We start from the raw sequence: 23719 nt of genomic DNA, 5'->3' as shown, positions 1-23719 counted from the left end.
TTCTCAGTTCCCATGTACTGATAAGGAAAAAGAAAGAAAATACAAATACAGTCATTGGAAAATAAAACCTTTAATTTCATTAGCTAAAAGTTTGATTAGTGATGTTTTGAACAAGACAGTGGGAAAACTTAACAACAGTAGTTAAATGATGTCACTCTTAAGAAACATTGTGTGGAATTTTTACTTTTGGTGCTGCTGAGCATTGGACTTGGGGCCTGACATGCATGACACAAGTGCTTCTCCACTAGCTATACACACAGTCCTACACATTTTGGGGTTAAATTTTCCATCCTAATGGTGTTTCTCACTTTAATTTTAAAAGTAGGAAAAATTATTATTTCCTACATGAAACCTGTTATCATCCAATATACACGTTTACTATGTCTTCTGCAGTTATTTGACAAAGTGTATTTCATAAAAAATGCAGTATCCAAATTTTGTGGCAGCTTTTGTACCTCATGATCAGATGGTAGATCATTTCTTTCCAACCTAATTGCTTCTGCCCCACAGAATGCCCCTATCATACACAATAAACTTGATAACTTTACATTGTAATTTTACAATATCCTGTCCCTTTCAGATGATAAATGATCTGGTTATATCTTTTTAACTTGCCACAAACTAGAGTTACCAGAGAAGAGGGACACTTAAGAAATCACATCCATCAGTCTGGTCTGAAAATTTCTGTCAAGCGTTTTCTTTATTAATGATTGACATAAGAGGCCTAGATAGCTTTAGGCAGTGCCATCCCTTGGTAGGTGGTCCTGGGTTGTACAAAAAAGCTAAGCCATGAAAGGCAAGCCAGCAGGTATTATTTCTCCATTGTCTTCCTTATTCCCTGCTTCCAGGTTCCTACTCAAACTCTTACCCTGACTTCTGTTGATCAACTATAACACATAAGATGAAATAAACCCTTTTCTCCCCACATTAGCTTTAGTCATGAAATTTAATACAAAAACTAAACACAAATTAGAAAAATAACTTAGTCAGTACTTAATTCAAAACGTGGAATGGAGTCATTCTCAGAACCAGACATGATTCTTTCCTACTAATGTGACTATTCTGTTTTTTCCAGAGGCTGCAATAAAATGCCCTGAGGCAGGTATTGCATCACCAGAAAGTTGCAGATAACAATCATAAATGGCAAAGCAGATTTTGCAAGGACCATAAATAAATGAGTATATGAATACTGAAGGCAAATATCAAATGCCTTCCACCTTTCAAATATATTGTGTTTTAGCAAGTTTTTAGCTAATTGTTCAGTAACTAGCAATTATTCTGTGGAACGTAACATGAGAGACTAGCCATGAAAACAAGAGGCTGAGTAATTCCTTCCATTCACCCTTTACTGTAATAGTCATTAAATAGCATTCTCAGTAAGTGCAAGCTAGATGAGTTCATCAACAATGTGCATTTTGATGTTTATAGAGGGAATCATATCCTGAAGCATCTTCTCTACATGTTTGAAATGTCTTCTTAATACGATATGTGTCTATAAGAGTTTGATTTATTTTTAATTCTTTTAAAGATTTTATTTAATGTATATGAATACACTGTTGCTGTCTTCAGACACACCAGAAGAAGGCATCGGATCCCCATTACAGATGGCTGTGAGCCACCATGTGGTTGCTGGGATTTGAAGTCAGGACCTCTGGAAGAGCAGCCAGTGCTCTTAACCGCTGAGCCATCTCTCCAGTCCATTATTTTTAATTTTAAATCACATTTTTCCTATATATCCCGGGCAGACAGTGGTCCTACAACACCTTAGAAAGTGTGTGGTTGTACATGCATACCAGGACATCCAATGACATATTTGAACTCATGATGGGTACTTATCATTAACACAATACCAATATTTTCTTAGGGTTGGATTCCTGGATGTTGTGCAAGAAGTGAATCATGCCTGAAGACCTTGCTATATTGACATAACTTTCTGTTCAACATGAAGTCTTTGATGACTTGCAAGGTTGGAACTTCGACTAAAGACTTTGCCACATTCACTACATGTGTAAGGTTTTTCTCCAGAATGGATTGCCTGATGGGTAGTCAAGCTTGAACGCACACTAAAGGCTTTACCACACTTACTACACTTGTAAGGTTTTTCTCCAGTATGAGTTCTCCGGTGACTTGCTAGGTGTGAATTTTGAGTGAAGACCTTACCACATTCATTACACTTAAAAGGTTTTTCTCCAGTATGGATTGCCTGATGGGTGGTCAGACTTGAATACACACTGAAGGCTTTGCCACACTCATTACATTTGTAAGGCTTCTCTCCTGTATGGGTTCTGTGATGATTTGCAAGATGTGAATTTTGTGTAAACACTTTGCCACATTCCAGACATTTATAGGGTTTTTGCCCAGTATGGATTACCTGATGGGTATTTAGGTTGGAATGTGAATTAAAGGCTTTCCCACACTCGTTGCACCTGTAAGGTTTCTCTCCAGTGTGAATTCTCTGATGGATTGAAAGGCTTGAAGTTTGACTGAAGACCTTGCCACATTCAGCACATTTGTAAGGTTTTTCTCCAGTGTGGATTACTTGATGGGAAGTCAGGCTAGAACGCACACTAAAAGCTTTGCCACATTCACTGCATTTGTAAGGCTTCTCTCCAGTATGAACCCTCCAATGTCTTGCAAGATTTGAAGTTTGATTGAAGTGTTTGCCACATTCTTCACACTTGTAAGGCTTCTCCCCACTGTGAATTCCACGATGATTTGCAAGATGTGAATTTTGAGTGAAGACCTTGCCACATTCTTCACACTTGTAGGGTTTTTCTCCTGTATGGATTGCCAGATGGGTAGTGAGGCTGGAATACACACTAAAGGCTTTCCCACACTCGTTACACTTGTAAGGTTTCTCTCCTGTATGTGTTCTCCAGTGATTTGCAAGATGTGAATTCTGAGTAAAGACCTTGCCACACTCTGAACATTTGTAGGGTTTTTCTCCAGTATGGATTGCCTGATGGGTATTTAGGTTTGAATGTGAACTGAATACTTTCCCACACTCATTGCACCTATAAGGTTTCTCTCCAGTGTGAGTCCTTCGATGGATCGTGAGGCTTGAGGTTTGACTGAAGACCTTGCCACACTCATTACATTTATAAGGTTTATCTCCAGTATGGATTACCAGATGGTGAGTTAGGTTTGAACGAACACTAAAGGCTTTGCCACAATCATTACATTTGTATGGCTTCTCACCAGTATGAATTCTTCGGTGACTTTTAAGGTGTGAATTCTGACTGAAGACCTTACCACATTCATTACATTTGTAAGGTTTCGCTCCAGAATGATGCCTCTCATGTACCAAAAGGTAAGAACGTCGAAAAAAAGCCTTACCACACTCAACACATTTGTAAAGTTTCTCTCCAGTATGAATTTGCCGATGATATGCTAGAGAAGAAGTATAACGGAAGACCTTGTCACATTCATTACATTGATAAGGTTTTTCCTTAATGGCTGCTTTCTGTCCTTTCATAAGTAGTGAAGAATAAACATCATATTCATGAACAAAGGGTGCTTTGTCACCACTAAGAAAAATTCTGTCAGAGGACAAAATTGAAGAGCCGTTGCTGATGGACTTAGCTTCCATACAATCAATATTTTCTGCAAATGAAAATGGATATGAAGTGAAACTTAATAGAAGCGAATTTTCCTAAGGTTTATTCCTGTCTCCTTTCCACTATCTTGATCTCTTCTACAAGTGGTTTTATAATTCTTTTCATGCTCTTTCCACTGGTACTCAAAATTCTGAATGTTCTGATGGATTTCTCTGAAGGAAAACTCATCAATGTTATTGAATTTATATCTTTCTGATACCATTGTCTGGAATATTTCTCCTGAATCTCCACTCCCTTTTGGTAGGAAATCTTTAATTTTATTTTTAGGAGAGTTAACTAGAAGATATAACACTTTTCTGATTAAGTACAGACAAGACATTCTACAATGAAAATATTTATAGCAAAAATAAAATTTACTGAGTTTGTTTGTCAACTTTTAGAAACATAAAGGCCAATTTTATTATCATTAAACATTGATTTTTGTATTTCAGTACAGATAATTGTATGTAATTTTAATAACTAGGAGTGAGGACTCATTTCAAATAACTTATGACCAAATATTCATAGTGAGTAAATTTACATAAATCAATATATGTTATTGTCCAAAAGTATATGGCTGTATCACAAGTAAATAAAAAATAATATTAACAGTATATTCTGTATAAATGCATATAAAATACCATAATATATATAATAATAAAATTTAACTATAGTTTCTTTATATAATCCGTTAAGTACGTAGCAATTTTGAAATACAAAACAATAGCAAAAAATAAGAAAAATTCACAAAAACAGGACCAGCAAAAACAATACAAGAACCTCTTGAAAACCTATCTAGACTGGCTCATGAAAGGCATTTTTCAACATGAATAAGTAGTGCAAGTCTGTTACAGTGCACAGCACACACAGAAAACAAGCACTTGTAGGTCCTACGAACTATTACAAAAACAATCTAGAATTCCATAATAAAGCAACCAGGCAAATAATTAATACATATGTCCATGAACTGCTAAATGTAGGAGCTAGAGAGATGACTGAGGCGCTAAGAACATGTACCACTCTTGCAGAGCAGCTGAATTCTGCTCCCAGCGCCCACACCAGACAACTCACGATCATATAAACACCAAGTCCAGGGATCCAAAACTTTTATCTGGTGAGGACATCTGCCCTCATATGTATACACACACACGTAAAAACATAATTAAAAAATTAGATTGAAAACAAAATTCTGTATGTTGTAAAATGATATACACTTTCTTATTATGGAAAAAAAGCAGGATTTTCTATATGAAAATAACAGAAAATGATAGAAATATAGCTTTCAGCCATTCCACTACGGTGTTTGCATATGAAATGAAGTCACTATTATGAGGATATGCGTGCATAACTATAATTTTGATCGTAAGGTTCAAATAATGTGATGGTCTGTGGTGGCACATGCCTTTAATCCTCTCAATTAGAGGCAGCACCAGGTGGATCTCTCAATTTGAGAACAGCCTGGCCTACAGAATGAGTTCCAGGGCAGCTGTAGTTGCACTAACAAAACCCTGTCATGAAAAGTGAACAAACTGACCAAAGAACAACAAAAAACCCCAAACAAACAGAAAAAGGGAAAAAAAATAAGAAAAGTATGCATGCACTGATGTGTTATGGTATTATTCAGTCACAAAAAAAAAACATGGGATTCTGTCATTCATCAGAAAAACTGACAAAATTATATGGCATTGTGCTAAGCAAATAAGTCAAACAGAAAGGAAAATATAGCATATTTTCTCTTACATGTGGAAAATTTTTGAAAAAGTTTGAACAAAGAATGATAAAGTAGAAGAAGGTCTATCAGGGAAGGGGAAGGAGAATAAAAAAAAAAAAATTGGAGGTTGAGCATGAACAAGGACCAAAAGTACACATGTATGAGATGTCTGCTGTATCTCACTAATTTAAAGAAGTAGTATGATAATGAATATTAGAAAGTCATTATATATTTGTGTGTGTGTATATATATATATATATATATATATATAACAAAATGATAAGACTGAAACATGGTATTTCAGGGGTGTGTGTGTGTGTGTGTGTGTGTGTGTGTGTGTTTGTGTGTAGCAAAGTGATAACAAGATGGAAACATGATCATACTAACCATTTAAAAATACACTTATTATTAAAACAGAGACTGAAGGAACACCCATTCAGAGCCTGCCCCACAGGTGGCCCATACATATACAGCCACCCAATTAGACAAGATGGATGAAGCAAAGAAGTGCAGACCGACAGGAGCCGGATGTAGATCGCTCCTGAGAGACACAGCCAGAATACAGCAAATACAGAGGCGAATGCCAGCAGCAAACCACTGAACTGAGAATAGGTCCCCCGTTGAAGGAATCAGAGAAAGAACTGGAAGAGCTTGAAGGTGCTCGAGACCCCAAAAGTACAACAATGTCAAGCAACCAGAGCTTCCAGGGACTAAGCCACTACCTAAAGACTATACATGGACTGACCCTGGACTCTGTCCCCATAGGTAGCAATGAATATCCTAGTAAGAGCACCAGTGGAAGGGGAAGCCCTGGGTCCTGCTAAGACTGAACCCCCAGTGAACTAGACTATGCGGGGAGGGTGGCAATGGGGGGAGGTTTGGGAGGGGAACACCCACAAGGAAGGGGAGGGGGGAGGGTGATGTCTGTCCGGAAACCGGGAAAGGGAATAACACTTGAAATGTATATAAGAAATACTCAAGATAATAAAAAAAAATAAAAAAATAAAAAAAAAATAAATAGAAAAAAAATACACTTATTGCGCCTATTGTTTTGTTAAAACTCTGGTCTCACTGACACTAACTGATTAATATTCTCTACTCCTCGTGCTTACCTTTCTGTTCGCTGTTTCTAGGTGAATTGAGTGAAATTTTATATATAAGTGAAAACTCATGAGAGATATGCATATGGCATTGACCTATATGTATGTTAGCAGATAAATGGATAAGGAAAATATGGAGATATACCCAGTGAAGACTATGATCCTAAAAGAATGAATTTCTGTTATCCACAGCAAAATGGACAAAACTGGAGTGGGTATCCAAGAAAACCCAATGTGACAATTACCTGCTGGTTTATTCTGTTTATAAAAGCTCTTCCAGGCTGATAAACATCATAACTAAGAGAATGTTCTTTTGCAGGACAAGTAAAATTCACACACACACACACACACACACACACACACAGAGAGACAGAGAGACAGAGACAGAGAGAGACAGAAAGACAGAGAGACAGGGAGAGACAGAGACAAAGAGAGGGAGGGAGGAAAGAGACAGAGAGAGAAAGACAAAAAGATAAGAGAGAGACGGGGGGAGAGAAACTGCTGGTGATTAACACATGGTCTATTACATAATTTGACTACTTGTGACTTATGTCACAAGAATATAAACATCCCACACAAAACATCTTCTTGAGGCTTTAGAATCTACACTCAAAAGCTCAGCTGCTTGATTACACGATACCTCTTATTTTTTCTGACATCTCTGTGAAAAGGTGTCATTATTGAATCTTAATCTATATTCCAACAAACACTTAATAAGAGTCTCCTTTCCCTCACATCCAGACCAAGGTGCAGCTTTTCCAAAGCAGCATATTTTTAACAAGTGAAGGCGATATCTCATTAGGGTGAAAATTGGCATTTCTGCAATAAGAGTACTTCTGTATGTCACTGCTGTTCAATAAATGTCTATTAAGTTGGCCATGGCAATGTACACCTCTAATCCATGCATTGAGGAAGCTTAGTGGCCTGTGCAGTGCTCAAAAAATAAATAAATAAAAGAAATTAAAATACCCACATTTCTAATGGGCAGTGGAAGATGGCCGAATATTAGCTCAGCTAATGGCCTGGGCTTAATCATAACCCCATTGCACACAAACACATAAGTCCATCCTCCTTTTTTAGTGTGCTGTTTTCACACTAGCTTGTTTCAGGTTTCATGATTCAGTTATTCACTCCCTGTCGGATATATGATATGCACATTATTTCTCCAAACTCAGAGGGAAATACCTGAAGCTAAGTAAGAAAAGACTACTCATTTAGCTCACAGCACTAAAGTTCTCTGACACTCATGGGAAGTTTTAGGATAAAGAAAATAAGTGTGGATGAGGTATTGGACTGGCACAGATGAACCAGAAAAGATGCTAGTATTGTATCATCCAGCAACTCAGCTTGAGTATAGATCTAGAAGACTGATGTGTCCATGGAATGTCTGTACTATTCTCATTGTTCTTCCTAGTAGTTAATTACATAATTAACCTTGGTGTACACCACCAATTGACTCTATGTATTATATTAGTTTCATTTGTTCTTCCGAAAAAGAGTTCTTATTACAACAGTGTCTATCAGTCTAAAGAATATTTTATTGAGCAAAACAAACCAAGTAAACAACAATTAGGTATTCTTTGCTTGTTAGCCTAATTATTTTATTTAAAATTTTTATTTCTTTTGGGATAGGTTCTCACTACACAGCCCTGATTTGTCTGGAACTTAAAATGTGAATCAGGCTTGTCTCAAACTTATGAATACCTAGCTGCCTCAACTTTTCAAGTCTTTAGATTATGGCATGCACCACCATGCCTGGTTTAGCCTGATTATTTCATAAACAATCTCTCTTACTAACACAGTATTCAGTACTACTCCTTTTCAGAGTGGCATATCCCAGCTACCTATTTTCAACTAGACTCACCTCTTCAAAGTTCTATTTGAAGCAAGAATGGAAGCTCATATATAATCTCCTCACTTGTCAGGCTGCGGCAAGAGGACTAAGATTTTCATGCCAGCCTGGTCTGCACAGCACAATCTTGCAACCCATTCTCCTGCCCTGCAGAAAGTTCTAGAACATATCACATTGCCACAGAGAATCAAATATTTCATCATGAAGTTTTCAGTATACACACAAGGTGTATCTGTATTATAGCACCTTTGTCAAAACTTATTTACTGTACAGAAACTGGATATAGTAGCTTATGCATCTAATCTTAGCACTTGGAAGAATGAGGCAGAAGGCTTACTCAGATTTTATGGTCACCCTGGGTTACACAGTGAGTTTCAGAATAGCATGAACAAAAGAGTGAGACACTACCTCAAATATACAAACGAGATTAAAACCAGACAAAACTGCCTGGCACCACATGAGTATGAAGAGCTAAATTTTTGTTCCTGTAGCGAATAGTAGCTTGTAGATACTTGTTTCTCACTGAGACCTTGCACTTGGCCATTACACAATAGGGCAGCCTTTACTCTGTGCTCTGACAGCTTACCTGCATTCATAGCTATGGCATATTCCTGTACATTTGATTTTCTGGTTATTATTGCCTCACTCTCCACGGTCCAGGGTCCTTTGTTTTGTTCCAACTTAGACACAGCATTCAGACTTTGAAGTGTCATTCCTGTTTACAAAGACAGTAACATCAGGAACTGAGGATGTTATAGAAATTCCATACTGTGATAAAGTGAGGACAGAACATGTTACATATAAATCTAGAAAAATACTTCACAAACTTATCATGAATGCCTCCCTCTGGGAACTTAATGGACAGAAACTAGTTATCTACAAAGAAGTACTGACTCAAAAGCTCAGGGAAAGAAAGCAAGGAATTAGATACTTTAAACACATGCCTAGGTGCCAAGAGTCATGCATGGTGGCAAATGCTTATAATTCCAGTGTGAGGCAAGCAGACTGTAAGTTCAAGGCTACTAGACTATACAACTCAAAATAAAAAAAAAATAAATTAAAAGGCCAAAAAATCTATCATAAGGGCCTGGAGCACAGCCCAGTGGTAGAACGCTTGCTTGTATGAAAGTCTTAAGTTTTATTCCCAATGAAGGAAGGGAGGGAAGAAAGAAGGAATAGGAGAAAGGTAGAATAGTTACATGGATCCCCAAAGGCACAGAAGGAAAATGGAAAGTTACAAAGAAAGCCATCCTTACCCAGGGAGACCAGGTTGCTGTAGTTCTCCAACATGACATCCCTGTGCAAAGCCCTCTGTGCATGGTCTAGGCAGTCCCATTCCTCTTGAGAGAACTCTATGGCCACATCACTGAATGTCAACTGTCCCTAAAAGGGAACAAACACATTTTACCATGTGGACATTTAAGAGCTTTACACAGAGGTGACACAAGTGAAAAATCAAAAGGATGAACTAATTTAAAGAAAATAAACCACCTCCATGCTGTAACCTAATAAAAACATGTCTTTATTTAGTTCTCAGATGTGTAATTCACCTGGCATCTCTGGATTGTTAAGAATGATTATGTTGAGCACTGAAATGAGGTCCAGAGGGTTCTGAGTTTCAGAAAGGTTGCTAGAAACCAAGGTGACCAAGACAAGAATAGGTCTGAACTTCAGGCTTTCTCCCCATCCTCTAGGAAGGGTAGAGGAGCTGAAGTCTCAAGTGAACAGCAATGACCAGTGGTGTTAAGTAATCATGTGTGTGTAATGGAACTCCATGTATCCTCAAAGAACAGAGTTTTTTCCTCACATTCTGCTATGGTCAAAAGTGCTAAAGAGGGGCTTACTCAAACAGGGTGTGAAAGCCACAGTCCATCTCCTGCACCTCACCTTTTGTGTCTTCTTTGTCTAACCATTTATCTATAGCCTTTGAAATGTCCTTCATATAAATGGGGATAGGTATTCTGAGCTGCCCTAGAAAATGAAACATAAAACTGAAGAGAGGCAGAGCAGTCTATGGAACTGAGGTTTCTAGCTGTTTAGTGTCAGAATGCAACAGAATTAGCTGACACTGGGCAGGGGTACACTGGAGAATTACTTTCCTGAGGTGTGGGGAAAACCTCGTATGTGTGCTATCCTAAGTCTTCGGTTGGGTGAGAGGGTACAGGGAGAAATAGACATTTTTTTTCCTCCTATGTTCCCAGATTAAGAAGCATCAGAGCAATATAGCTTCTCTCTAAGGTTATTTTGTTTTTCTTTGAGATATTACGATATGTCACAGACCATTTCTCTTGTTTGTGAATAATATGAATAGCAAACAAATGGAAGCCAAGACTTGGTGTGCCCCTTTCATTTACCTTCTGTTCTTATACATTAACTCTATTCACCGAAGCATTTTCCTAGGCCCTTTTGCCCACCCCTAGTAACTATCCCATAAAAGGAAAAAAGAAAAACCGATAGTTTCATCTCACTTGTACTGGTTGACACACCCTGTTCAGTTTCTAGCTGAGCTATTGCATGAACAGTGTCTTCACAGATAAAGTCGTGAGGCTTTAAGAAAAAAACAAAACAAAACAGGTGAGTGACCTGCCCACCAGATTAAATGTCTTACTCTTTAGACTTGGTCCCTAAAGGCATATTCTACCAATTCTGCTCTCCTACCATATTTCCCACCTTATAGCTCCCTGCTGCCAATTCCAGCATACTTCCACAATTCCATACAATCCCACCATGCAGGTTCATGCCACGTCAGAAAAACAGGTAAGGGACTTGGTTGCCAGGTAAAGTGTCTTACTCTCTAGACTTGGCTCAAAAAACCTATTTCAATGCCTGCCTGTTATAGGTTATTTCATCACACTGTGAACTCCCAAGACTGTGCTGTTTATTGAGAAAAAAAATTTTTTCTTGTTGTAAGGTGGTTCTGCCTTAGCAAAAACCTTTAATCCCTCTGGCTACAATACAAACACATCTTTAGAACACACTTTTAATCCAAAATGATGAAGGTAACATTAGTTTTTAGAAGGAATCACCCAGGTTTTGAAAGTGGTGCCTAATTGAGTGACAGAGAAAGTGACAAAACAGAAAGATTTGACAGAATAGGATAATCCCAACTCTCATAAAAATGAGAGAGAAAAGAGAGTAGTTGACTTAAGAGAGAGCAATGCAGGAGGGGAACAGGCAGTTTTACCAAGATAGAACAAGCTAGACAAAAGTTAAAACAAGAAAAGACAGAAAATCAGGAGACAGAAGATTAAAACACGTTGATGAAGTTTTTATGAGGCCAAGTAGAATAAACCAGGAGAAGCAGACAGAAGCTACATGGAATCAGTCAGCTTGGAGGAGTTTGACTGAAAACAGCCAGAGATCAGAAAGAAGTAGGAAGGGCTGAACTTATTCAACAGTAATTGTGAGAGGATAAAAATAATCTATGTCTGTGTTAGATTGTACAGATGGTAGGAGCTTCCAGGACTAGTCTAGCGTAGCAGACAGGGGAAGTAAGTCTCAGAGTTGACAATTACAGCAGGTGAATAAAAGTTACTATTGCACCTCCCCCTTTCCACTTCACCACCTTCTCTCCTGAACCTAAGGCCAAGCTAGTCATTAAAAATCGAGTCACTAACATAGTCAGAGACTCCTTAGTTGAAGAAAGGTCAAGCTGGTCAGCCAGAAATCCAGGCTGTAAGGAACAGAAGACTAAACAGGAACAGAAACCAAGGAATGCCACATCTAACAAATACAACCTCAAAAATAGTCATTTAGACCTATAACCAAAACCAGATGTGTAAACAACTGCTTAAAAACAAAATCAATAATAGTCAGGGTGATATGGCATCACTAGAGCTCAACTATCCTATAAAGCAAGACTGAAAATATTTTAATGCAGCTGAATCACAAGAAATCAACCTTAAAACTAACATTACTGAGATAACAGATGTCCTTAAACAAGAAATCTCTGAAAGAAATTGAGGAAAAGACAAAAAAATTAGAGGAAATCAATAAACTCCTTAAAGAATAGCAAGGAAACAAAGAAACAAGCAGGTGAAGTAAACTCGTCAAGACCTGAAAATTGAAGTAGAAGCAATAAAGAAAACAAAATGGAGGGAATTATGGAAATGTGTTGTACAAACATTCACTCTTGTTTCAGGGTTTCTACCCTGTCTTTGACCATTTAGTTCCCAGATAAAAGATATACACAACCTTTATATTTATAATCTGCCTTAGTCAGCACAAGAGCTGTGCAGATATCCATATTCTATGCTATTATGTCTATTTTCCACCCGACCCACCCAACAATCCCATTATATAGTTTGCCAGGCCAATGCACATGGCCATTGTTTTAAGATTCTTATCCCAAGGTGGCTTTGCCTCTCTTCACTTTTTTTTTTAATTTTCACTTTGTGGTTCTCCTCCAACCCTAAATCTAAGATCCCTAAATCCCACCCATGTCTCTTCTGGCAAGCTATTGGCTGTCAGCAAATTTATTCACCAATCAAGAATAACTTAGGGGACAAGGTCACATAGCATCATTTGGGTCTATGTATAGTGTCTGGGAACAACTAGAATTTAGCATAGCAAAAGACCAAACCTCAACAGAAATGCTTGAAAAGCTAGGTAAGCAAACAGATACAAACATCACCAATAGACAACTGGAAATGGAAGAAAGACTCTCAGGGGTTGAGAAGAGGGCAGAATAAATAGATTCACTGGTCAAAGAAAATGTTAAATCTACCAAATTTGTGATATAAAACATGCAGGAAATCTGGGACACTATGAAAAAAATAACCTAAAAATAATAGGAATAAACAAAGGAGAAGAATCCCAGATCAAAAGCCAGAAAATATATTTATCAAAATAATAGAAGAAATTTTTCAAAACCTCAAAAAGGTCATACCTGTAAGCATAGGCATGGAGTTTACAGAACACCAAATAGATTGGATCAGACTAAAAAAATCCCTGTGTCACAAAATAATCAAGACACTAAACATACAGAACAAAGAAAGCATATTAAATGCTTCATGGGAAAAGATTAAGTAAAATATAAAGGTGGATCTTTTAGAATTATACTCAACTTCTTAGTGGAGACTCTGAAAGCCAGAAGGGCCAGGGTAAATGTCTTGCACACTCTAAGAGACCACAGATTACAGCCCAGACTACTGTGCCCAGCAAACTCTCAATCACTATAGCTGGAAAAAAACAAGATATTCCATGACAAAGCCAAATTGAAATAAGATCTATCCACAAATCCAGCCCTAAAGGATTAGAAAGAAAACTCCCACACAGAAAGATAACTACACCCATAAAAACACACACAACAAATAATCTCATACCAGGAAAACCTAAAGAAGGGAAACACAAACGCTCTAAATTTCAAGCCCAAATTAATCAAAAGAGATGGAGAAAGACATTTCAAACCCATCAAAAGAAAATGTAGCAAAATGACATTTCTTCACATTTATGCCCCGGAAACTAGGGCAACTGAATTTGTAAAAGAAACCTCACTAAATCATAAATCACACATTGAACCTCAGATATTAATAGTGGAGACTTCAGTATCTGACTCACCAAAGGAAAGGTAATCTATACAAAAATTAAACGAGACATTATAGAGCTAGTAAGCATTATGGATCTAATGGACCTTATATATAACCATAGAAAATTTCACCCAAATTCAAAAGAGTATAGCTTCTCAGCAACTCACAGAATATTCTAAAAAACTGGCTACATACTGGGTCACAAAGCAATTCTGAAATAATAAAGTAAAGTGAAAATAACCCCTTATATCTTCCTCGACTACCATGGATTAAAACTGTATTTCAACGACAACAGAAACAACAGAAAGCCTACAAACTCATGGACACTGAACAACTCCCTACTGAACGAATTCAGTGTCAAGGCAGAAATAAAGAAATTAAAGACTTTCTAGAATTCAGTGAAAATGAACGGACAACGTACCATACCGAATCCTTTGTTACAGAAAGAAGTGGTGCTAAGAGGAAAGTTCACAGCACTATATGCCTCCATTAAGAAAGTAGAAAGAACACATACTAGTGACTCATCAGGACACTTAGATACTCTAAAATAAAAAGGAGTACATGGCAGGAAATAATCAAATGCAGGATGGAAATCAATAAAATAGAACCAAAGAGAAAAATGCAAAGAATAAATAAACAGTTGGATCTTTGAGAAAATTAACAAGATTGACAAACCCTGATCCAAATACAGAGATAATATTCACATTCACCAAATCAGAAATGAAAAGATGGACGTAACAATACTAAGGAAATGCAAAGAATAATTAGATCAACGTGCAAAAACCTGTGCTCCACAAAATTGGAAAATCGAAAAGCAATGGACTATTTTCTCAATAGATACTACATTTAAAACTTAAATTAAGCTCAGGCAAACCATTTAAATAGAGGTATAACCAGTAAGCACATAGAAGCAGTCCTTAAAAGTCTCTCAAGCAAGAAAAGCACAGGGCCAGAGAGTTTGACCAGATGTTACACCAATATTCCTCAAATTATTCCACAAAATAGAAGCAGAAGGAACATTATCAAATTCATGCTATAAGGCCATGGTCAACTTGATACACAAACCAAAAAAGTATTCAACAAAGTAAAAGAATTAAAAACCAACGTCCCTCATACACACTGATGCAAAACTACACAATAAAATACTCATAAACCAAGTTCTAGAAAACATAAAAAACATCGACCATGATAAGTAGACATCATCCCACCTGTGCATGATGGTTCAACATAGAAAATCTGGCAATGCCATCCACCATACAAAGAAAGAAAGAAAACAAGCAAACAGACAAACAAACAACAAGCAACAACAAGAACAACAAAAACGCATGAAGATCTTATTAGATGGTGAAAAGAAAACCTTTGACAAAATCCAACACCCCTTCATAACAAAAGACTTGGAGAGATCAGGGATACAAGAGATATAACTGAACATAATAGAGGCAATATACAGAACGTCTATAGCCAACTTCAAAATAAATAGAGAGAAAGTCGGAGCAATTCCACTAAAATCAGGAACACAAGGCTGTCCTCTATCTCTATATCAATTCTGTATAGTACTTAAAGTTCTCTCTGAAGCAATAAGACAACTAAAGGCGATAAAGTATATACAAAAATGGAAGAGAAGTTACAGTATTGTTACTTGCAAAAGATATGACTAGCATACATAAGCTACTCCCAAAATTTACCAGAGAACTCTTACAGCAGAAATTCCTTCAACAAAGTGGTTCCACAGATTAACTCAAAAAATTAGTAATAATTAATAGCCCTCCTACATACAAATGAAAAACTGAGAAATATATTTTTAAAAGGTTCAAAATAACTACAAATAATATAAAATATCTTGGAGTAAGTCTAACTAAGCAAGTAAAAGACTAATATAATAAAAACCGGTTCTTTGGAGAAGAAAATAGAAAAAGATATCAGAAGATGGAAGGATCTGCCATGTTATAGATCTGTAGTTAAAACATAGTTAAAATGTACATCCTACCAAAGGAAATCTATAGATTCAATGCTGTTTCTATCAAAACTCCACCACAATCGTTTACAGACCTTGAAAGAACAATACTCAACTTCATAGAGAAAAACAAAGGGCCTAGGATAGGTAAAGCAATACTGAGCAATAAAAGAACTTCTGGAGGAATCACCATCCCTGATCTCAAGCTGTATTATAGAACTGTAGTAATAAAAACTACATAGCATTGGTATATAAACAGGTTGATGAATAGAATTAATATGAAGACCAAATGTAAATCCACACTTATATATGGACACCTGAATTTTGATAAAGAAGTCAGAAATACACAATGGAAAAAAGAAAGCATCTTCAGCAAATAGTGCTGATCTAAATGATGTTGGTATATAGAGGAATGCAAATAGACTCGTACATAGCACTCTGCCCAAAACTCAAATCCATGTGGAACAAAGACCTCCACATAAAAGCATATTCACTGAACCTGATAGAAGAGAAAATGAAGAATAGTCTTGCACACATTGGCACAGGAGACAAATACCTGAACAGAATACAAATAGTGCAGGCACTCAGATCAACAATTAATAAACGAAACTGAAAAGTTTTTGTAACACAACAGACACTGTCAATAGGACAACATGGCCCACAGAATTGGAAAAGAATATCTGACCAAGGACTAATATCTAATATATAAAGAACTCAAGAAACTAGACATCAACAAACCAAATAATCCAAGTGAAAGATGGGGTACACATCTAATTAGGATTCTCAACAGAGGAATATAAAAATGGCCAAGAAACGCTTAAAGAAATATTCAACATCCTTAAACATCAGAGAAATGGATGTCAAAACTACTTTCAGATTCCACCTTACAACTTTCAGAATAAGTAAGAGAGAAAACACTAGTGACAACTCATGCTGGAGTCAGTATGGAACAAGCAGGAAATTTCTACACTGCTAGTGGGAGTACAAACTTGTACAACCACGTTGCAAGTCAATAAGGCAGTTTCTCAGAAAACTGGAAATTGACATACCTTCAGACCCAGCTATACCACTCCTGAGCATACACCCCAAAGACACTCCATCCTATCAAAGGACACCTTATCACTTATGTTCACAGCAGCTTTATTCATAATGGATAGAAAGCGGAAAACAATCAGCCGTTCCTCAACCAAAGAATTAATAATAAAAATGAAGTACATTTACACAATGGAGTACTACGCAGCTGTTAAAAGCAAAGACATCATGAAATCTGCAGGTAACTGGATGGAACTAGAAGAAAATCATTGCGAGTAAGGTATCCTAGACTTAAGAAAGACAAACATGATATATACTGTTATGAGGATATCAGCTATAAAGTAAAAGAAAATTATGTTACAGTCCATAGACCCAGAGAGGCTAGGTAAAACTGATTGTTCAAAATGTGAGGCATGTATCTCCTGGGAACAAGGAAATAGAATAGATTTCACAGGTAAACTAGGCCACTTGGGTTTTGGAACAGGAGAGATCAGATGGGGTGGGAGGGAGAAACAACTGGAACTGGGGGTAACTGGGGGAAAGGTGGTAACCTAGTATAATGTAAACTCGATGGAGCCTACTAGAGTAACCCTAGCATAGAGCCAGTAATGGGAACAAGGGGCCTGGACTGACAATCTTCTGTAACCAGCAAGGCCTCAAGTGGAGGATTTGAGACCCATAAGATGTGATATGGTTATAACACAGAACCAGGTAAACACAGGAGTGAATAACAACAGTGTATTTTATCATCACTCTCAAGAAACATGCACTCCCACAAAGGCACTGTGCTTTTCTTTTGAAAATATATAATAGCACCTAATTAAAGACTTTTCAAGGATGCTGAAAGTGGGCTAATGATATACATCAATCGTTAAGAGCACCTGTTCTTCTTGCCAAAGACTAGGGTTTGTTCCCAGCCCTCACACTAGATTGAAAACTTCCAGCTCTACGGGATCTAATGTGCCCACTTCTATTTGCTGTAGGCATGCACGGGGTGCAGGCATACAGACAGACTCATATGTACACCTAAACAAATCCTTAGAAGATCAAAAAAAAGCCTGAAAAGGGATTTTAAATTGTACTGAAGTACTGTCTACTAGACAGAAGAACAGTGGTCTCTTAAAATGGAATCTCCCTCAGGGATTCACAGATTTAATAATATGAGGACCATAAGAAATCCAAACACTTTTGATTTTAGCAGTGAAATCTGAGATGGTGTGTCAACACAGGAACCAGGGCAGAGGGTAGAAATAGCACAGCAAGTCTAGTGGTGTAATGTGAGCACCTACTTATCAGAATCCATGTTCTACCACAAGATGGGTTCATAGTGATGAAAAGCCTCACTCCATGAAGACTGTGGAAAAGCAATGCATATCCATTTACAGAATGTTCCCATAGACTGTGAAGAGATGGGGATAGTAACTCACAGACCTGTTGAAATCGAGGCAACAGTTTTTACTATGAAGACAAGGACAGACTGGACTACAGAGGGGTCCATGTAATAGAGTTAAAGGCTGACACAAAGGAAATGAGTAAGCTAGCCTTTTTTCCTTAAAGGAAAACATGCAAAATAAAATATCATAAAAATAAATAAAATAAAAAAGAATTGTATGATTGCTTGCCAGAACTGCAGCGATGGTTTACGGCTGTGAGAGACTGAAAGACTAGGCAATGAAGGGAATGCTGAGTCTCGCTGCCTAAGAGTCAGGACTGCTTCCAGATTCACGGTGGAAGAGTCATGTCAGGATACACACTCATACTTTTATTTCTGAATACTCAATAGTAATGGAATAGAGGAAAATGTTATTATATATTTTTAATTACAAGGACATGCTCTCTGATGACTGAAAAATATAACTGCTTTTGCCCTAACTGCCAGCTTCACAAGAGACCCAGCAGGGTCTACAGGATGAGTTGTTTACAGAAGCCCCTGCTGCTGGGCACTCAGGCTAATTCCTATTGACCACCCAGGAAGTAAAGTGCTTGCCTGGAAATCATGAGCACTAGTGTTTTCATCCCTAGTGTTATGTAAATGCTGAGTGTATCTGGAAACTCAGTGCTATATGGATGGAGACAGAGAGATCCATGGAGCTTAACCACTTAATGAACTCCAGCATCCATGAGAGATACTGTATAAACATAAAAGTGGTAAGACACTGAAGAAGATGGTTGGTTTGACCTCTGACCTCCAAACACACGTGTACACGTGAGTACACACTCACATGAACATACACACAGAGATGAAAGCCTTGTGTGCATCATCATATGAGCACTCCGGAAGATGGTCCGAGTTAAACAGGAAGATAATCTCTCTAAAAACAAGGACAAAAGAAAACCTAACCAACCGAACAAGCCCAATACTCTGGCAAACACAAACATAGCATAACTGCCTCCTGAGAAGCGTCATCCAGCAGTGGATGGAAACAGAGGCAGAGATCCACAACCAGATATCTGATGGAGTCTTGGGGAGTCTTGGGGAAGAATGAGAGATAGAATGAGTGTGCTGGAGAACCCAAGAACATTAGAAGAAGACCTACAAGAACATCTAACCTGGGCCTGTGGGGACTCACAGAGTCTGAACCACCAACCAAAGAGCATACAGGGACTGGACCTAGACCTTTTATACATTTGTAGCAGATGTAGAGCTTGGTCCTCTTCATTTGGGTCCTCTAACAACTGGAGCCATGGTTGTCTCTGACCGCTGCCTGCCATGGGATCCCCTTCCCATAGCTGGACTGCCTGGCCGTGCTTCAGTGGGAGAGGAGGTGCTTAGTCCTGCTGGCACTTGATGTCCCAGGCCTGGGTTCTACTCAAGGGATGGGGTTGGGGGGAATCCCCTTCTCTGAGAAGGGGAGATGGTAATGGGGGAAGGGAGTTGTAAGGGTAGAACTGGGAGGGTGGGGGGTGGAATCAGGATATAATGTGATTTAATAAATAAAAAAGAGAAACAAATACACAAAAGACCTACCCAAAACTATAATATCTTGATGATGAAATACAACGCCCTCTATCCCTCATTCCATTTGCTAATTGTTGAGATGTTCTCTGGAAATACTGACCATTAACTTTACTACTGGTGTTGTAGTGTACTGGGTTAGGCAGAATACGATTTCCCATGAAGGTCTCCTTTCCCTCCACAACTCAAAATCGATCTGTGCACATTAACATATTACTTCCATGTGTAGCTTCTTTAACCTATATCTAGAGTGCTAAAAGTTCACTCAGATGTGATACTAGACAAACCTTCCTGCCCAACAGCATAAAGGCTGCTCCTAGGACACACGCAAGGAAAGCATCTCTCGTATGACAGGATCATTGCCTGATGAAATTTAATGGATAACGAAAAATATGAGTATGAGCAAGTGAAGAAGTCTAGTGTATACCCAGTGGTCAGCAGCTTCCATGCCTAACTCTTCAGAGAGCAGAGAAACAATGGGAAAGGGAGCACACTCACTGTACCTGAGCGACAGCCATTTCTGGATCTTTTTATTTCCTCTTTCTTCTCCTCCTCCCAGGTTCTTCCTTGTACAACATGAGGGTTTAGAAGTCAGTCCTGAATACCAAAAGCATATAATTAATACAATTAAGTATATCACATGCGTTCACAGAGATTATAATAAAGACTCTTATTGTGGAAATAAATAAGTAAATAATAAAGCATGGGCATGGTAGCATACACATATAATCATGTCACTCAAAGCAGAGGATTGTTAACCAAAGGCCTAGAAAACATAATGATTTTCAGGCCATAAGGAACTAATAGACCCTTCTCTCAAAATGGTAAAACTATAATATTCAGGATAAATACAATCACTTAGCATCCCCTTTTGAGATGAGAACCTACTATATAGCCTGGATAGGCCTGGAATGCATGATCCTCCTGCCTCAGTCTCCTGTGAGCTGGGATTGCATGGGAACCAGCCCAGCAAGATACCTACTTCTTGTGTTTAGAGCCACAGCCACTGGAAGGATTTCATTCACCATGTAGAAATATGGGCATCTGTAGACCGCTATACCGAGGGGCCATAGCAACAAGAAACTACAGCAGAAGGGACAATAGGAGACTTGACACTTTCCTACAGAACTTGATTCCTTCTCTAAAAGATCAGAAATACAAGGTCACCACTACACATACTCAGAATGCACATATGCATATAAACTAACACATGTAATCATACAGACAAAATAAATATAAGCAGAATATTCAGCTAACACTTTAGAAGAGGACTGCTTCCCTACTTGACAAGTTAAAACTTACAGGAGAGTCTTCTGAGATGGTCACCTCTTTCCTCTGTCTTGTTTCTCGTAATGGGTAAACCTAACCAAACCATTTCCCTGTGAATCTAGAGCTGGGCAAGTACATTAACAGCACTCGTGATAGTAGGTTATATTCAGGTCACAGGACTTGAAAGTAAAAGGGGAGAATTGTCTGAAAATGTGGCATTCGATATTATCTTCAGGAAGTGAGCAAGATATGAGTTAAAGCTCATAACACGAAATTGGTGCCTGACAGAGAGCTAGCTCCTCCACACCACACCCCTTTCAAAGAAGGGTGACATTGTCTAAAAATGTCACATCAGTTCTAATTGTATAAGGACTATAAAGGGTCAGTAAACTTCTAACCGCAACAGTATTTACACATTGAGAAAGTGTCTTAGTGATTTATTCCAGGCTAGGTTAAACTCCATTTTCTAACCCCAGCTTTCTTTCCACATTCTGGCCTTACTGATCTGTGCCGCCATGCCTAACACTGTACCAGTTAATGCCAATCAGATTCAAGTTTTGCAACTCTCTTCCATACTACTAAAACTTAAACAAAAGTTAAAGTTTTTTTTTTTTCACCAACAGAATCAAGCTCGGTAATAACAACCTTATTATTCCATCAACATCTCCCTTATCCAGCCTGCCCCTCCCTCATTCTTCACTATCTCATTTACCCTTTCTGAAGGGACTTTGCCAGCTCCAGCATGGTGACCATGACTCTGGTAGGCCTTGCCCTTTCCTCTCTCGGCCTTGTTAAAAACTCTTAGATTACATTCCTAAAGCTACCCCCAAGGTCTACTCCCTTATTTGGCCAATCCCTCCTCCTGGGGCTGACTATGAAGGCCCATTTATCAAATCATTAAAGTCTGGTAACCAAAAGGCACCTTTGACTCACCAAATTAATATGCCAAATTAAAATTAAACACCTTGTCCTAACACAGGGATTCTCATTTTACCTCTATAAACCGCCATTTGCCTATAGGTCACATGTGTCTCCTCTTTATCTAGAAGCAGTCCTTTGTCCCACTCCTGGACAAATACTACTTGCCCCCCTTCTGCCCTCTTCTTTGTTCCCTTTCCCTTCTTCCTCTATCTCCTGTCTTTGACCTCTATCCCTCTAGGGCAAATAAACCTTTTTACTGAGAACTTGGTCTTGGAAGGTCTGACCAGATACATCCCCTTTCGCTTCCATCTCCTGCTTTTTTTTCCCTCATACAGCCCGCAACACTCTGGCAGCTTAGCTGTTCTCTCCCTCTCCTCTCCACTTCCCTGCTTTCTTCTCCCTTCCACCCGGCGCCTCGGCACGCTGTTCCTCTGCCACTCTGTTACCTGCAGCCCTCTCTAGCTCTCCTAGTCCCGAATCCCCCGCACTGCCCACACAAGCGCTAGTCGTGTATCCTCCCCCCACCGCAGAAGCTTCTACATCCGTGTCCCTGCTTCTTCCAGGCTGCATCCTCTCTGGACACCCCTCGCCTGGCTCCGCTGCCATCTCTCGCCCACGTTCCTACTTTCTCAGTCTCGCAGCTCTCCGCGTCCCCGAGTGGAGCTTTGCACGCAAGATAGGGATTCCAGGGCAGAGGTCTGGGTTCTGAGTACCAGCAACCGGCCTAAAAGATCTGGGAAAACTCACCTAGCTACGCGATCTATGCAGAGGAAAACCGCTTCCGGGTCGCTGCGCCTGAGTGTGCTGTGTGCATTAGGGGTCAGCTCCGGAGGAAAATAAGGCGGGACCAGAGTACAAGTGATTGATGCTAGCAAGGGGCGGTACCTAGAAAGGAGGCTGGACTGCGATGGATTTTTTTTTTCTTTTATTGGATATTTTTTTATTTGCATTTCAAATGTTATTCCCTTTCCGGATTCCCGGACATAAGGCCCCTATTCCATCCCATCCCCTACCCCTTCTTCTATTAGGGTGTTCCCCTCCCCATCAACTCTTTCTTCCCACCCTCTCAGGACCCCCGACATTCTCTTACGGGGGGAGGGGGGAAGGAGAAGAGGAGTGTCCAGCTCAGGACTAAGGGCTTCTTCCATTGGTGCCTAACATGGCCATCCCCTGCTACATATGCAGCTGGAGGCGGAGGTGGAATTTTAAGGTGCTGTTGGCAACTGTGTGCTAGTGGGGCAGTGGGGCGCAGAGTAGGAAACTCTTGCTTGGGGGGTACAGTATCTAGAGAAATGTGTGCGGGCCAGAGAGGACCTGAATGCAGAGAATGGAGAGATGAGGACTTAAAACTGATTCAGAAAATAGCATTGGGGGGTGGGGGTTTGGGGGGCGGGTAGCAAGTAATGGACTAGAAGGAAGAAGGGTGGGGATTCACAGGAAAGTGGGATAGTGCTCAAGGAAAAGTGGGCATAGGCGATTCAAAGGGGATTCAAAGTAGGTTATGTTCAGGGACAATGGTGAATATGAGCAAGAATAGATTTTGTTTTTAATTCAAAGATTACATATATATATGTATATATATATAATTACCTATTTTAAGGGTTATATTTTCTCTTATGAAAAAGAATTGCATTCACAAAGGTTATAAATTGTTGACACTGAAGATCAATTCTTATTTTTTAAGTGCCAAGTTTTCTTTTTTTGAATAAAAATAACAATTTAAGAATATTTTAAGTGCTTTTTGCTTGAAAGTTGGAAACAGCATGTAAACTGTTTTTGGCATTTAGCATTGAAAGTTCT

The 23719-nt window shown here is 38.8% G+C and overlaps 1 protein-coding gene across 1 annotated transcript; it reads right to left on the bottom strand.

The window, feature by feature from the left end:
• Nucleotides 1-53: 53 nt before the first annotated feature.
• On the bottom strand, nt 54-20940 carry Zfp160 (zinc finger protein 160). The gene is given in 6 exon segments (XM_063277010.1): nt 54-2028; nt 2030-3603; nt 8846-8974; nt 9516-9642; nt 20233-20326; nt 20712-20940. Coding segments are annotated over 5 exon segments (2013 nt in total). The 5' UTR covers nt 20248-20326; nt 20712-20940; the 3' UTR covers nt 54-1860.
• Between the last annotated feature and the right edge of the window lie 2779 nt (nt 20941-23719).

Source organism: Rattus norvegicus, chromosome 1 (assembly GCF_036323735.1).
Source record: "Rattus norvegicus strain BN/NHsdMcwi chromosome 1, GRCr8, whole genome shotgun sequence".
Lineage (NCBI taxonomy): Eukaryota > Metazoa > Chordata > Mammalia > Rodentia > Muridae > Rattus > Rattus norvegicus.
The sequence above is the reverse complement of the archived record's forward strand: the minus strand, read 5'-3'. Positions and strand labels throughout refer to the sequence as shown.